At 41.0% G+C, this 16,485-nt stretch overlaps 1 protein-coding gene across 1 annotated transcript in view; it reads right to left on the reverse strand.

The window, feature by feature from the left end:
* The window catches only part of PHLPP1 (PH domain and leucine rich repeat protein phosphatase 1), a gene marked incomplete at its 5' end in the record, with an annotated part of 364,409 nt that overhangs the window by 219,609 nt on the left and 128,315 nt on the right, over positions 1 to 16,485 (reverse strand). Inside the window, 2 exons of the mRNA XM_007935540.1 lie at positions 3,067 to 3,192; positions 9,736 to 9,932. Of these exons, the coding sequence (XP_007933731.1) occupies positions 3,067 to 3,192; positions 9,736 to 9,932 (323 nt within the window). The remainder of the gene's footprint in view (positions 1 to 3,066; positions 3,193 to 9,735; positions 9,933 to 16,485) is intronic.

Genomic DNA, 16,485 nt, shown 5'->3' on the forward strand with positions numbered 1-16,485 from the left:
GTATCATTATGGAAGTAGATCACCCAACTTCCTTCTGAGGAGTGGCTGGTGGGTTTGCACTGTTGGCCTTCTGGTTGGCAGTCAAATGCCTTAGGCACTATGCCACCAGATGGTATCCCACATGAACCTCAGGCTTTCTTCATTCTGTTTTTATCTTTTTTCTGATTGATCCCTTTCCAAAGAAGTAGTGAGGTATTTGCCTTCAATCTTACTAATTCTGTCTTCCACTGATTCAATTCTACTCCTTTGCCCGTTCAATGTCTTATCTGTTTCTGAAAATTTAGTATTAATCTTCTGGATTTCTATCTGTAGATTTTGTATCATTTCTAATTCTTCATTTATTTTGTCATTTTGTTCTTGTACTGTCTTTCCAAATTATTCTAGGGTTTTGTCTGTGTTTTCTTCAATTTTGTTTTCCTGGATCTGTCTCTCAATTCGTTGAAGGTGGTTGTTGTTACGTGCCGTCAAGTCATCTGCGACTCATAGTGACCTCATGTATAGCAGAATGAAACACTGCTCGGTCTTGTACCAGCTCCATGATCCCTGCTACACCTGAACCCATCGTTGCAGCCACTGTGTCAATCCATTTTATTGAGGGGCTTCCTCTTTTTCATTGACCCTCCACTTTGCCAAGCATGACATCCTTCTCCAGGGAATGGTCCCTTCCGACAACATGACCGAAGTAGGTGAGACGAAGTTTGGCCAGTCTCACTTCCAAGGACTGTTCTGGATATACTTCTTCCAGGGCAGATTTGTTAGTTCTTTTAGCAGTCCATAGTACTTTTGGCATTCTTTGCCAACACCACAACTCAAAAGCATCGACTCTTCTTCGGTCTTCCTTTTTCATTGTCTAGTTTTCACATGTTCATGAGGTGACTGAAAATACCATGGCTTGTGTCAACCGCACCTTTGTCTTCAAGGAAACATCTTTGCTCTTCAGCACTTGAAAGAGGTCCTTTGCAGATCTGCCCAATGCTATACAATGCTGAAGGTACCTAAATACAATTCTTTTGAATTCTACTTACCAGGGAGTTCCAATGCTGCTTCTTCCTCAGGGATGTGTTCTGGGTCTATATGCTGGTCCCTATTTTTCCTGCTTTATCTTGCTTCTTTGTGTGGACTGTGATGCTCTGTTGTCTCTGCAACACTGTGACATTTTTGTGTTTATATTTAATTGATCATTGTATGCTGGAGTGACTTGCCCACGATTTTTGTTCTCTTTGGATGTTCAGGGTACTGTGCCCCTCTATGCATTAGGTGGCAGCACTTATACACTCACCACCTGTCTCCCTTCCCATTGTCAGCCTCCTGTATGTCCCCACCATCCTTGTCAAACTGAGCCTATTCTTAGGTCCCAGGAATCCAAATGAGAATGCTGTCACTTTAAAAATCCAAAATGGCTACGCTTATAAACAATCAAAATGGCTGCACCCTCTGGAAAGCAGAAAGGCCACAGCTCAGGTTGTCTCCCTCCTTGCTGTTTCCCTTCCTAGTCATAGGCCACCAGTACAGTCATCCCTGTAGCCCTTGACGACCAGGGCTGATCTTTAGGTCAATTATCAGGTCCCAACACCACTTAGAAATATTTAGGCTGTTGGGTCCTGCCAAAGTAGCTGATAGTCTGCAGCTCTGTCCATCTCTGTACTCACTGTTTTCATTCAGGTTTTTCCACTAGCTGGTGCCTAATCCACTTCTGTATAGTTCCTTTCAAAACTCAGGGCTTCAGGATTATCTTCTGTATCTCTGCCAATTGGTTTCTCTTTTCTTTGTTGAAGAGGGTCTGTGTAACTTGTCTGCCTATTCCACCATCTTACTGGAGGTCCCCAAGATGGTAATCTTTACAGAAGCCAACTGCCTCATCTTTCTCCCATGGAGTGGCTGGTGGGTTTGAACCACTGACCTTTCTGTTAGCATCCAAGTGCTTAACCACTGAGCTGCCAGGGCTCCCTTATTTGCCTATTGGGGAAAGACACTTTTAAGTCCCATCAATCTAAATTCTGCCTGTTTTCTCTTCTCTAAAAGGAAGAGAAAGGAAGGTTCATGTGTCAAATCACATTACCAGAGAAACAGTTTTAATCTGGTAACTTGAATGTGGCCAGTATTTAAAAAGACTTGCAAGACATTATGTTCTAATTTTCTGCTGGTTTCCCTTAGTCATTCACTTGACGAATCCTTACCTCACAGAGAAGCATGAATCACATTGACCTTAGATAATAAATTGGACTATAAATTCCGAACCATGCAGGCAAATTCCACCCCGATGTTTTTGCATCCCAGAGAGGTTTTATCACTTCATAAGCACACTCCAAACCAAGGCACTCAGAGCTGGAATCCACCCCACCATCCTAAACACAGCTTCATAAATGAGACTGGAAAACAAACCCTCAGAGCTTTAAATACAGCTTCATAAATGAAACTTTAAACTCTTAAAACTACAGATTTTTAAAACATTCTTACAAAGAGTACCTGAGATATCAGCACTTATTTATTTATTGTTACTCTGGTTTCCACTGAATACACACACAGGTCTATTACTTTCTGAGTCATGATGACCTTACTTATTACTTAATAAGCGGAATACAAAATGCTCAAACCAAGGAAGGTTAAAAAATTCACCTCTTGCAATGCACAAGAAGGGTGAAAAGGGGATGGCACAAGATTAGTCTGTTTACAAGAGCAATAGTCAGAAGAAGGGAAATTTATAACAATTCCCTGGGTATTTTGTGGTTTTATAGTTGTCTTGCCTAGGTCAGTTCCTTAAATAGTCTCAATTTAATTTTTCTTATCTGTATTAGAGAAGTAATGCCAGTCCACCCACCAAATTTTTTTTCAGTATGTACTTAACAAAATTTGGCAAACAAACACACTCTTTTTAAAATGAAAAGATACTTTTCAGCCAAAATTTAAAAAACTAAAAATAGCTAACCACTGACATTATCTTTAAAAACTAAAAAACAAACAAACAAAAAACCTGTGTTTAATTGTATTTTGGAACTGGATAAAGCACAAAGTAACTTTTCAGCCAGCTAGAAGCTCACCAGAATTCTTGGGTAAGGACCTGCTTACCTTGGAGACTTGTCGAAGCCACCTTAAATACTCTGTGAAAGTATCAAAACAAATGTAGTAGGTCTGGCTTTGGGGTCCAGAAGAGCTAAACGCTAAACAGTGCTGGTGCTTTTTTACTTCTTCTACCTATAAAAACAGAGAGACAAACACAAGTGAAAAGGCAGAATCACTGACATATTTCATTACATGCAACTTGGATCAGCAAGTCTATATAGACTTCTATCTTTCCCATATTTAGGTCCTTCATTACATGAAACATGTAAGTTCTTGACTCTGAACAACTAATCTGAATTAGAAGGAAACCGAAAAGGGGAGTTTTTCCCCTTATTAGATTTCCCCACCATAGTGAAGTTCTCTTCTTCCTGTTTGAGACGGGAATAGACTATCTTCTCCTATCCTTGTACCCTCAGAAGAAGGCTGCTGCGGTTCTTACTTCCTCTCAGGACGGCTTTTACGTGCAGGGGATTTTTTGTTACTCTGAATTACTATCTTTTTTTTTTAAAAGACGTCTTCGAGCATGTTAAATAAGTAAAAGAAATATGAGATTAAGCTGATGTAAAGCTCTTCCATTATAACATTACAGTCCTTAATGATATAATAGTACCATCAAGTCAAACTTCCACTCCCAGTAAAGTCTTCACAATTAGGAGAATCCTAACAACAAAGAAACATAAATATACACAAACTGCTACATTTACAACTATGACTACCAACCAAGTCAAAAAGAAAATGTAAAAAAAAAAAAAAAAAAATCTTTTAAAAATAAACCCTTTCATGATCCAGGGTACATAACGTGACCACCTACACTTCTGCTTCTGGGGTTTGATGGGAAGATGTTATCCCACTTTCAGTGCATGTGGCCATCTGGTGGGGGTCTGTTTAACTGAGTGAATCTAAAGAAACATGCCTCATCTCACCAACCCCAGCACACCTTGGGACATATATGTCCCACTAACTGCATCAAAATCCATATTACTGCAAAAACAAACAAACAAAATTCCTTTCATTCAAAATGCCTTCATTACCAAAAACACATGGTTTCAACAAAAAATTCAAATCAGAAAATAACTACCATGAAATTAAAGTCCCCAGGTGTAGACAATTAATAACACACTTCTAAACAACTTGTGGATAAAAACAGAAATCATAATTAAAATGTTAAAACTTTTAGAACAATTATAAAAATACCACATATGGGGATTTGTGAAATGCAATGAAAGTAAATACTTAGAAATTTATATTCTTAAAGACTTATACTAGAAAAGAGGGCAGGAAATTAATATTGCAGGTATGCACCTCAAGAATTTAGAGGGAAAAGTCAAAACCAGAAACAGAATGAATCCAAAATAGAATAAAGGTGATGATAAAGACAAGAGAATTAGTAAAAGGAAAAACAAATATACAATGAAAAACATTAAAAAGCAAAATACTAGTTCTTTGAAGAAAAGTATTAAAAATGATAAATCTGGCAAGTTCTATCAGGAAAAAAAAAGGGGCTGACTACAAGCTCAGCAGAGATTAAAAGAGATTACAGATAACTTTCAGCATCCTCAGAAAGAAGATATTCTACCAAAATTAACTGAAGGAATAAAGGAGAAGGCCTAACTGGTCCTATAACCCTTTAAGAAATCACTTACTTTGGAAAAAAAATTAAAAACTCTAAAAACTATCAGGCCCATAGGGTTTTATAGGTAAGTTTTAGAAAGTTTCAAGGAAAAGATCATTTAAAACTTACGCAAACTCATACTCAAACAGAAAATGAAGGGGGAAAAAAGTAAAAAATCCCACATTTTCTGAAGCCAGTATAAACAAAACCCTATCATAATAGTAAGAGAAGGGATAATTACAGGCCAACCTCCATCATGAAAACATATCTTAAACAAAATGTTACATCCAGATTCCAGTAACAGAAAGATCATATCAGGTTGGATAAATCTGAGGAAAGCAAGAATAGTTTAATGTTATTAGATCTAAATAATCATTAATCATATTAACAGATAAAGAAACCATATTATCACACTCACAGCTGCAGAAAAGCATTTGATAACAGTCCCTACTGTTTCATGACAAAAAAGGACCAGCAAACCAAGGACACAAAGTAACTCCCTTAAGGTGATCAAGGCTATCTATCAATTATCTAAGGCAAACTTCAGTGTTAGCGAAGAGATGCAACTCCTTTGGACTGGCCACAAAACAAGTCCTACTGTTTCTGGTCAACACTGTACTGGAGTTCTGGTCATTACAAAAACACAAAGAAATATACAGGGAAGAAACAAAAGTGTCACTATTGGAATTTTATACCATTAGCTATTAAGAAACAGCAGACATTACATCAAAATAAGTAAGAAAATTTAGCAAGAAGGTTGGATATTAAGATCAATACTCAAATACTCAACGTCATCTCTATACAGAGAGAGCGAGCGACCCTCCAGTTACATATATCCCTGCCAAAGCAAGACAGTAAGATCACATGCTTCAAACGTTATAATTACAAGACAGCAGAGCCTCCACTGGGTTGGCCCTTGTGTAAAGGAAGTCTGCACCCTCATCAACCACCATGGGCACAGAATATACGCCAGGAATAAATGTGTGAAGTCATTGAGAAGAGAGGTGGAATAAGAGTTGTTAGTATAGCATAACCTAGCCTATGCTGACCGATTCAATCACTGCACCGTCAGAATGCTCCCACCAACCACCCAGTGTTCCCCGTGCCACGTAACTCTAGTTGAGAACCAAACCAAACCACACCAAAACAACTAACCCACTGCCGTCAAATCGATTCTGACTCATAGTGACCCTATAGAACAGAGAACTGCCCCACGGGGTTTCCAAGGCTGTAAATCTTCACTGAAGTAGACTGCCACATCTTTCTCCCATGGAGCAGCTAGTGGGTTTAAACCACTGACCTTTCAGTTAGCAGCCTAGCACTTTAACCACTGTGCCATCATGGCTCCTAGTTGAGAACTGTTTCCCTAGAAAAACTACTTGCATCCAGAAAATACATAAACACAAGTCCACATACAGCAGTATTGTTTATAAGAACAAAAAACTGGAAACAACTTAAGCATCCATCAACGAGAAAATCAATTAAGAATTTATGGAATTTTACAGAGTGGAATAATATACAGAAATGAAAAGCATATATAACATGGAATCTTTTTATGAAACATAATATTGTGTGAAAAAAAGTTAATCACAGAATGTCATTTTCATGCAGATAAAAAATAAATGACATAGTTATATATTTTCTTTTCAAAAATGGAAGAAAATGATAAATATACATTCTCGGACAGTGGATACCTCTGAGGTTGGAGGAAGCAACAGGGCAGACGTAAAGAGAACACAGGTAGAAAGAAACATTGGTATCAACGCGGTCATAGTTCCTAAGGTGAGGAACAGGTTCAGTTATTTGGTTTATTATAAAATATCGCTTATTTAACGAATCACAAATAGAGTATTAGTTGTTGTTAGGTGCCATCAAGCAGTTCCAACTCACAGCGACCCTGTGTCCATCAAAACAAAGCACCGCCCAGTTCTGCATCATTCTCACAACCGTTTCCCTGCTTGAGTCCGTCATCGCAGCCACTGTGTCAGTCCACCTCACTGAGGGGCCTCCCCCTTCCCACTGACCCTCTACTTCACCAAGCACGGTATTCTTCTCCAGGAACAGGCCCTTCTGACAACATGGCCAAAGTACAAGAGACAAAGTCTGACATTCTCACTTCTAAGGAGCATTCTGGCTGTACTTCCTCCAAGAAAGATTTGTTTGTTCTTCTAGCAGTCCATGGTACAGTCACTATTCTTCTCCAACACCGCAATCCAAGTGCATTCATTCTTCTGTAGTCTTCCTTATACACTGTCCAGCTCTTGCATGCATATGAGGCAACTGAAAACACTGTGGCTTGAGTCAGGTATACCTGAGTCTTCAACATGATGTCGTTGCTCTAACACTTTAAAGAGGTCTTCAGCAGCAGCTTTGCCCCACGCAATATGTCATCTGATTTCCCGACTGCTGCTTCAATGGGTGTTGATTGTAAATCCAAGTAAAATAAAATCCTTGACAAATTCAATCTTTTCTCCATTTATCATGATGTTGCTTACTGGACCAGTTATGAGGACTTTTGTTTTCTTTATGTTGAAAGTATTAGTTAAAATAAGTTTAATTATCATCTAAAAAATCTACATGTTACATCCTAAAGGAGAAATAGAATATAACACACTAGTTGCAAAATGAATGAAAGCTTAGCTACTAAACAAATATTTCAACAATTAAATTCTAATTTAATTTTTACTAAAATCCATTTTTGGAATTTGAAAATATAAACTATTGACCACGTTCAAGTAATATGTCAAATTTGATGACATAGTAATTATAGCCAGGATATGACCAATCAATATCACACCTTACTTCTATCTCATCTTTATATTTATTGTAAAAGATAAAGAAAATAAACCTTTGATTTACTCCCAGTGTAGGCACTGAGTGGGGCAGATGGTCAAGTACTCAGCTGCTGACCAAAAGGCTTGCAGTTTGAGTGTGTCCGGAGGGATCTCAGAAGGAAGATCTACCTCCAAAAAATCAGTCAGCGATACACCCGAGGCTGCCGTTAAGTCAGAACTGACCCACTGACAACTGGTCACTGGTTGTCCTTTAACAACAGCATGAACAATGGAACAAACAGTGAAACTCAGATTGAAAAGAGTGAATGATTTTTTCCTAACTCAGTCAACAGGTTTCAAAAGACTCAATTTTTCAACAGACTCAATTATTTTCAAAGGCATATAATCCAAAACAGGTTTTACAAGGTCTGCCTGTGAAAAGAGGAAGTTATTAACTTTCAATTCACTCAATGGTAAAAAGCCCATCCCACTGTAGGCTTGGGCACACAGGGCCTGGGAAACAGGACAAGTCTCTGGGCTCTGAATGAAAACGCTAATTATAGCTGCACCGCTGACCTGAACATTGCTTGTGCTTCCCTGCTGCTGCGCCACTCTGAGCATAATCATCTTCAGACCATCTCCTTCCCAAGTCAAGGGATTGTTCAGCCTTCTAGTTCCACCACAGTGGCCACCTCCTGTATTACAAACCTCTGATCCCCTGCACTCAGTGTAATCTCCATCCACTCAGCTCCTGTAGTATTCTTTTGCACATCTCATAAAGCAGACATTGTGTCCATCCTTCACGTCCTGATACTAAACAATAAGCTCTTCAGAGACAGGGACAGTATGGATACCCTTCTTGGTATTTCCAGGTGACAAGCACACTGCCTTCCCCATAGAGGATATTTAATAAACAGCTACGTTAAGTTCGCCTATGCAAATGTCTAACTTCATAGCAAAGAGAGAGAGACTGTTGACCTACCGGGAATCAAATATTAAATATGCAATCAACATGATGAGCTATGGCAGTAATAATGACGACTGATTTCTCAGTAATCCACCCAAAGGGCAAGATCTTCAACAGTAAGTATCAGCCATGAACAGCAATGTTCAGAGAAAAATTAAGGAGCAACAGTTTCTAAATGCACAACTGAAATCAGTCTAAACGTAGCTGGCAGCCCAGCCAGAGCTTATTTCTGAACACGGTCGGCACTGGCCTTCTTAGGATGAGAGCGTGCAACAGCAGAGGAGAAAATCTGACATGGGCTATTTATTCCTAAGGAAAGAGTTACTTAAACTTGGAAATGAAGAATATCTTGTCCCATAGCAGGTGAGGAATAAAACCATTTAATACTGCACATACATCCGGTCTCATTTTATTCATGTCTAAACCCTGGAACCAGCAAATCAGACATTTGTCAGCTTCATTTGAGCAACAAGTAGTTTCTTAGTTTTCCTTCCTTTCTGTTCTCTACCTGCCTCCTTTTCCATGCCAGTCAAGGAAAAAAATCATCCAAAGCTGCCTCCCCGTTTACTCACAGATTATCGTACCATCAGGAAATACTGACATATAATTATAATAATGCTTCCCCTACCACCATTTAGGGTTTATAAAAATAAAGCTGACAAAGCACATAGCATTTTCCCATTTCTAGCATTTCCCTAGTTCTATTTTATAAATGACAAAAGTGAAAGTTAACATGATCAAAGAAAAGCAGCCAGAAGTCAGAAATCTGTCCATAATATCATGTTTCCTCAGAACTGAGGCTCAAAAATTAAGACTAGCCACAGTGAAGGAACTCAGAATTCTAAACCCCAATGGCCACTAAACACAGAGATGTAAGGCAAAGTGGAATCAAAAACTTAGTGCTACCGAGTCTCACCTTTGATAAGCATGGCTGAATGGTTCTAAGAGCAAAGGCTGAGGGATCATTAAAGGACACTGCAGAAGAGACACTCAAGACATGAACTCAATAACGAACTTAACTGGAAGAGCCTAGAACATACAGTGAGACTCTAGCTGATCTGAGAAACACATGTACTGTTGGCGTGAAGATGACCATGGCCTCACGTGAGCCAACAGCACGGTTACCTCTCACAACTCCAAGCAACAAACGCTCACCAGTGGAAAGCAACAAGAGCTGAGTAAGACCTCATGGATGAGTCCACAACCCCCTACCAGTTAGTTACCAGAGAAAGGCCCTGAGTAAGCTGCTGAATGTGCAGGAAAGCCAGTAGCTTCAAGCTTAACAGACCAGAAAGTGGGCATGTGGTTTGTTCTCAACTTACTTTCCCACCAATGAGTGGCAGAACGTGCATCTTTCCGGTCACGCTGTCTTTCACTGATGATACTATCAGGCAGGTCCCACACAGGATGACTTGGCGTCTTGTCCACCGGTTCACTGGCAGCTGCATTTTGCCTTTGCGGACATTATACGTCCCTGAGAGCTGGATCCGTTCCGAGCCGCCAGTGCTGTGAGGCTTTCCTGAAAGAAGCACAAGCAGACATTTCAGTCTTCATAGAAATTAGCTGTTTTCTACTCATCTGCATCCTGGATAAATTACTTAGACAACAGCGAATAATTACAGGGAAACAATCTAATTTATAATTGAGAGAAACCAAAACATGCATGAATGCAATTATGGTAAGAACCGCCATGACTACCTCACGTGTACACTTTCATAGTACGTGAAGAATAATATTTTTCCTTCAAAGCCTAGGAAAAGACCATTTTAACTCACCTGTTTTACCTTGTTTTATTTTCCTCTGTATCCTTTACAACTGTGCATTTAAAAAGAGATGACTCCAAGATATTTATGAATGGCCTGAATTAGTTTAAGTGTGCTAAGTAGAAAACATTATTAAGACAGAGATTGGAAAATAACATCTAACATCTAACATTTAATGAACCTAACCAGTTCTATTGGAATTATCTGCTGGTGCTTTTCCTTCTACAAATATTCAATGTATACCTACTACTAAGGAGACAGAATGAATGAATGATTTCTCTAATAAGAAATTACTCCTCTCTGCCCACAGGATACATCCTCAAAGCTAAGCCTAGCCCCGACCCACGAAACACGGTCCTGCAGACTGTCATGCCTGCGATTCACGGAGGGTGCACACGGACAGGCAGATCTGAGAAGGTCTTCAGTGCCCTGATGGAAATGAGTTTGGCAGACCTACACTCAGGCAGAGTCCTATCAGCTGAACGGGAGAAGGACTGTGATTAACATGACCCAAGGAAAGAGGTGACTGACCAAGGTGAGAAGCCTTTTCCCAGTTTGAGCCTCCAAATGCTTATTATCCGAGCACTGAGGCGCATGTTCAGAAACACCTCAATGAGGGACATATATCCTAGAAGGAGCCCTGGTGGCATGGTAGTTAGTTTGGCTGCTAACCAAAAGGCCAATGGTTCAAACGAGACAAAGATGTGGCAGTTTGCTTCTGTATGATTTACAGCTCTGGCAACCCTATGGGGCAGTTGTACACTGTTCCATAGGGTCATTATGAGTTGGAATCAACAACAACACGTTTAGGTATATGTCATAGAGTAGGGCCATTAAGTGATATATTTTTCTGGAAAAGTTTGACTAGTTGCCAAGGGCTAGCAAAAGAAAGATTTAACGAGAATTTAACTCTTCTTAATATTAAAATTCACACAAATACCAAGTAAATGTCTAATCCCTACCACCCCAGGGAAGAGGAAGAGCAGCAGCCCCAAAAACACGTCACAAGAAGATCCAGAGTCTGAAGCAGCCCGCAGCAGACCTCTGGGCAGAGACCAGCCAATGACGAAGCCCCCAGGCTTGCATCTCACTTGCCCCCAGTGGATCGTGATGGTTTATACATGCATACGCCACCCTAGGTACCTTGAGGGGACCGGGCCAGAACTGAGCACAACAGCAGTTGAGCTACTTGAACCTGGTGCCCAGACAGCAATGACAGGCACCGTGTCATCTGTCCATGCCATGGTAGTGTCCCCACAAATGGGGAGGACACTCAGGAGACAATTCAAAGCAGACCCATCCTGCACAAGTTCATATACTCCCCCCACCCCCAGAAGACACTTAGGCTCGCAGTTCAAGAGCCTTTCTGTAATACGACAGACTGTCCCCTGCAGGGAGATAGGAAGAGCTGTTGCTAGCTGCTGTCGAATCACCCCCGGCTCACAGTGACCCCATGCACGATGGGGCTGGAACACTGGCATCCTCAGGGTTTTCACAGTTAATTTTCGGAACCAGACTGCCAGGCTTTTTCTCCTGCTCTGTTTAGTCTGGAAGTTCCACTGAAACCTGATCGGCATCATAGCGATACTCAAGCCTCCGCTAACACACGCGGAGGCTGCCCATGAGGTGCACTGCTGGGAACGGAACTCGGGTCTCCTGCATGGAAGAGAAGAATTCTTCCACTGAGCCACACGGCCCTCAGAAGAGATCAGACTCAAAGAATGAAATGAAAAGGCAGCGAAGGACTGAAACGACAATGACAGACAAACGGGTTTCCAAAGTCCAGTTCCCATGACTGTAGGGAACTCACGTTCTCTAACAAGAGACCAGAACTTCAAAAGTAAGTGCATACTTACTTCCACACACACTAGCGAGCGCAGAGGAGCTGGCACCTTATTCACCCACATCAGGCACTGGCTTCAAGAACACTTACCAACCTGTCACACTGATATAGATGTGAGTGAAGGAGACTTAAGAGGAGGAGGAAAGGGTCCATAAAGGACAATTCTTCAATGCAATCCTTTAGGTCAGTCTAGAGAAAGCCCCAGAGCAGGGTGCCAGAGTCAGACTGACTAACGTAAAACGGGAAATAAGAGAAGAATATGAAGAGATCAACAGAGACAGGTTTTTTGGTCCCCAGCCTGAAAAATTCCCAAGAAATCTGAATAGTTGTGGAGTCAAACGGTAAGATCAATCTGTCCTTGCAAAGTCTTAAGCATCCCAGTCTGAATGAAGAAATCCCTCTTGTCCAGGTCTGAGTCACCCTCAGTGTCCTTGTGGTCTGTCCCACCAGAGTATTCCAGGTCAGACACACCTGCAGGGCCCTGGCTGTGGACCGACTGCGCTCTGGGAAATGGAGATGAGTGGGGTAATAAATACTCCGAGGGGCACGCCCCTTTATGTCAGACCTCCTTACTCCATTATGTAAAGAACTCTGCTAGGTCTCCTTGACAGCTCCCAAAATTCTCAATGCAGAAGAATTGCAATTATCCTATGTTCTAATAAATACTGACAGGAGCAAAGCAACTATTCCTGCCAGTTTAAAACTGGGTCTGTTGTTACCAGTTTCTCTTTGGAAAGGTCACTCCAATCCCCAAAGGTTTAAGGCATTTCTTGCTTGACCTAGAGGAAAGATAAACAGCCAAAGCCAATCTGTGAAGCTGAGGCACAGTGATCTAAACACACACACACACACACACCCCTTATCTCTGGCACTCACTCACTCATTCACCACAGGACATACCATAGACTAGCAGGGGGATCTCTCGTAGTCCACAGACACTAGCCAGGAGGTGATGAAGGCCTGCTCAATGCTAAGAGGCACCTCTGAGTTCTGCTCAGGCAGGACCCCTCATCTAGTAAATCAACAATTCTTACAGACTACAGCTGTTATATAAAGAAGAGGGAAAGAGTCTGAAATGCCCACTGTATGCCAGGCCCAGCCTAGGTGCTAGAGACAGAAAAAATTATATGCCTTACAGCAAACTATTTAAAGCCAAGTTTCTCAAGATGTGGTCCAAGGACCACCACTATCAGAATCACTCACATTTCCAAGGACTTACAAAGACTGACAGGTTTGAAACCCTGGTGGCCACAGCCTGGGAGCTGTATTTCAGCCAATACCACCACAGATTCTTACGGTGTGTGGCTGTAAAAAACAGGGATCTTCAGGTCATTCCCCAAAGTCAGCCTATTTGCTAATAAATGCATCCTTTGCTTTCATGAATTCAAGATTTCCATTTTGTCTTCCCTCCTGAGTCACCTTCTTGAACTACTGTGCTGCACAAAAGCGGCCTGAAAGCCTGAGGAAAGCTGCGGCCCTCTGGGAGACAGAAACCAAATGTCGGAAGCTGTGCAAACAGCAAATCTGGCCGATCATTTCATTCGAGCAGCCCCAAAGAGAATAAAAAGTCAGTGAAATCACTCAGTAGGAGTCACCTACTTCCCCCATGTCCACGGATCACATGCCGAGCAAGGAAAAACCATCGCTCCTGCTGACGAATTTGTTTTTATGAGCGTGTCGAGCAAGGCCTGTATTTTAGGCCTGTTGGTACATGAGCAACATCACTGCCCTGCACAGGTGATGTGGTGGCTTCTGAGACAGGCACACACTATGGGCAAGTGAAGGGGTCCGTTTTACAGTGTGCAAGCAATTCTTCATCAGAAAGTAATCCAAACAGGAACCCTAATGCCCAAGAGCCACACAGCAACCTGCAAGAAGAGAGCCACCAGAGCAGCAGGGCTCCTAGATGATAGAAGGGAAGAAGGTCATTGTTTCCTCTAGTGAGCAGAGGGAGCTATCACGATCTGTTAAAATTCTCTGCTTCAGAGATGGTGGCTCTCCAAATACGGTGAACTGTCTTTAAAATGTCAGCTTGCTGCTGCTTCCACTTGATTTACCCTTGCAGCCCCCATATGCTTTCTGGGAACTGTGCTGTTTCAGTGTCTCAAAATATGTAAGAAATAAAGAGTTGCAGAACACCATGGCATATATAAAAGACAGGATATAACCCTCGCTACATTTGGAACATAAAACCTAACTTGGGAGAAGTGACTAATATCTACGAACTCTGAGAAAACAGTAAGCAAAATGATGACTGATGGAGAACCATCCACAAATGGAGAAAAAGATAAGATTTACAGAAACAAAAGCTTACAGAAGGAGAATCAACCAATAAATTATTATCTTTCCATTTCTCTCACCTAGAATTTAAAACGAGAGATTTGAAATAACCGACCATTAGCTGCCTTCACTCAAACACTGATGATCAAAATCTAGATAAGTTTGCTAAGTAGGTCTGGCATGTGAAGGTAGAAGTAAGGAAAATCAGAGAGAAATAAGCCAATGAGAAAGAAAGGAGGATGAAACAGTCAAACATGCACACCAGCTCTCTCCAGTGAAAATCCCACAATTTCCTGAAAGGCTAAAATGAGGTATCCATGTTGTTGATGTCGTCGTTAGGCGCTGTCGAGGTGGTTCAGACTCATGCTGGCCCCACACACAACAGAACGAAACACTGCCCAGTCATGGCCATCCTCACAGTCATAGCTATGCTTGAAACAACTGTTGCAGCCACTTTTTCAATCCATCTTATTGAGAAGCTTCTGCTTTTTCAATGACCCTCTACTTTAACACTTTAAAGAGGCGTTTGCAGCAGATGTGCCCAATGCAACAGTGACATTTAATTTCTTGATTGCTACTGCCATGGACATTAATTGTGGATCCAAATAAAATTAAATCCTTGACAACTCTCATATTTTCTCCATTTATCAATGTTGTTGCTTACTGGCCCACTTGTGAGAATTTTTGTTTTAGGTTGAGACATAATCCATACTGAAGGCTGCAGTCTCTTCTCTTCATCAGTAAGTGCTTCAAGTCATCTTCACTTTCAACAAGCAAGGCTGTGTCATCTGCATCATCACAGGTTGTTAATGAGTCTTCCTCCCACCCTGATGCCACATTCTTTTCCAGATACTTAAGCAACTCAGATTATTTACTCAGCATACAGAGTGAGTAAGTATGGTGAAAAGATACAATCCTGATGCACACCCTTCTGGTTTAAACCATGCAGTATTCCCTTGTTCTGTTCAAATGACTGCCTCTTGGTCTACGCACAGGTTCCACATGAGCACAATTAAGTGTTCTGAAATTTCCATTCCTCAATATTATACATAATTTATTATTATCCACACACTCAAATGCCTTTGCATAGTCAATAAAACCCAGGTAAACATTCTGTGCTTTAAGCCAAGATGCCTCTGACATCAGCAATGATATTCCCCATTTCACACTCTCTTCTGAATCTAGCTTACAATTCTGGCACCACCCTATCAAAGTACTTCTGCAACCATTTCTTAATTATCTTCAGCAAAATTTTACTTGTGTGTGACACTGTTCAATAATTTTTGCATTCTGTTGGATCACTCTTCGTTGGAATGAGTACAAACACGGATCTCTTCCACTTGGTTGGTATTCTGTTAATTCTCGTAGCCTTGCTTTTCACCAATGCCTTCAGTGCAGCTTGGTCATCTTCCTTCAGTACCATCAGGTCTTGATCCTACGCTACGTCCTGAAATGGCTGAATGTTGGCCAATTCTTTTTGGTACAACGACTTTGTGCATTCCTTCCATCTTCTCTTGATGCTCCCTATGTCTTTTAATATTAATTCTATTTCAATAGAATTCTTCAACATTGCAACTCAAGGCTCGAATTTTTTCTTCAGTTCTCTCAGCTAAGAAATGCCAGGTACGTTCTCCCCTTCGGCTTTCTAATTTCAAGTCTTTGCATAGTTTATTACAATACTTTGTCTTCTCAAGTTGTCCTTTGACATTTTCTGTTCAGATTTTTTACTTCATCATTTCTTCCATGCTTCTGCTATTCTCCATTCAAGACCAAGTTTCAGGGTTTCTTCTGACATCCATTTTGATCTTTTCTTTCTTTCTTGTCTTTTTAATGACCTTTTGCTTTATTCACGTATGATGTTCTTGATGTCATCCCACAACTTGTCTGGCCTTCAGTCATTAATGTTTAATGTGTCAAATCTATTCTTGAGATGGTCCCTAAATTCAGGTGGCATGTACTCAAGGTTGTACTTTGGCTCTCACGGGCTTTAAATTTCTTCAGCTTCAACTTGAACTTGTATATATATGAACAATTGATGGTCTGTTCTGCAGTTAGCCAGGTCCTGAAAGCTGACTGATGATGCTGAGTGTCTCTCTTTTCTCTTTCCACAGATCGAGTTAATTTGATTCCTGTGTGTTCCATGTGGAGACATTTACATGTACAGTTGCCATTTGCTGTTGTTGTTA

Source organism: Orycteropus afer, unplaced genomic scaffold (genome assembly GCF_000298275.1).
Source record: "Orycteropus afer afer isolate SDZICR_OR568_19922 unplaced genomic scaffold, OryAfe1.0 scaffold00029, whole genome shotgun sequence".
Classification (NCBI taxonomy): domain Eukaryota; kingdom Metazoa; phylum Chordata; class Mammalia; order Tubulidentata; family Orycteropodidae; genus Orycteropus; species Orycteropus afer.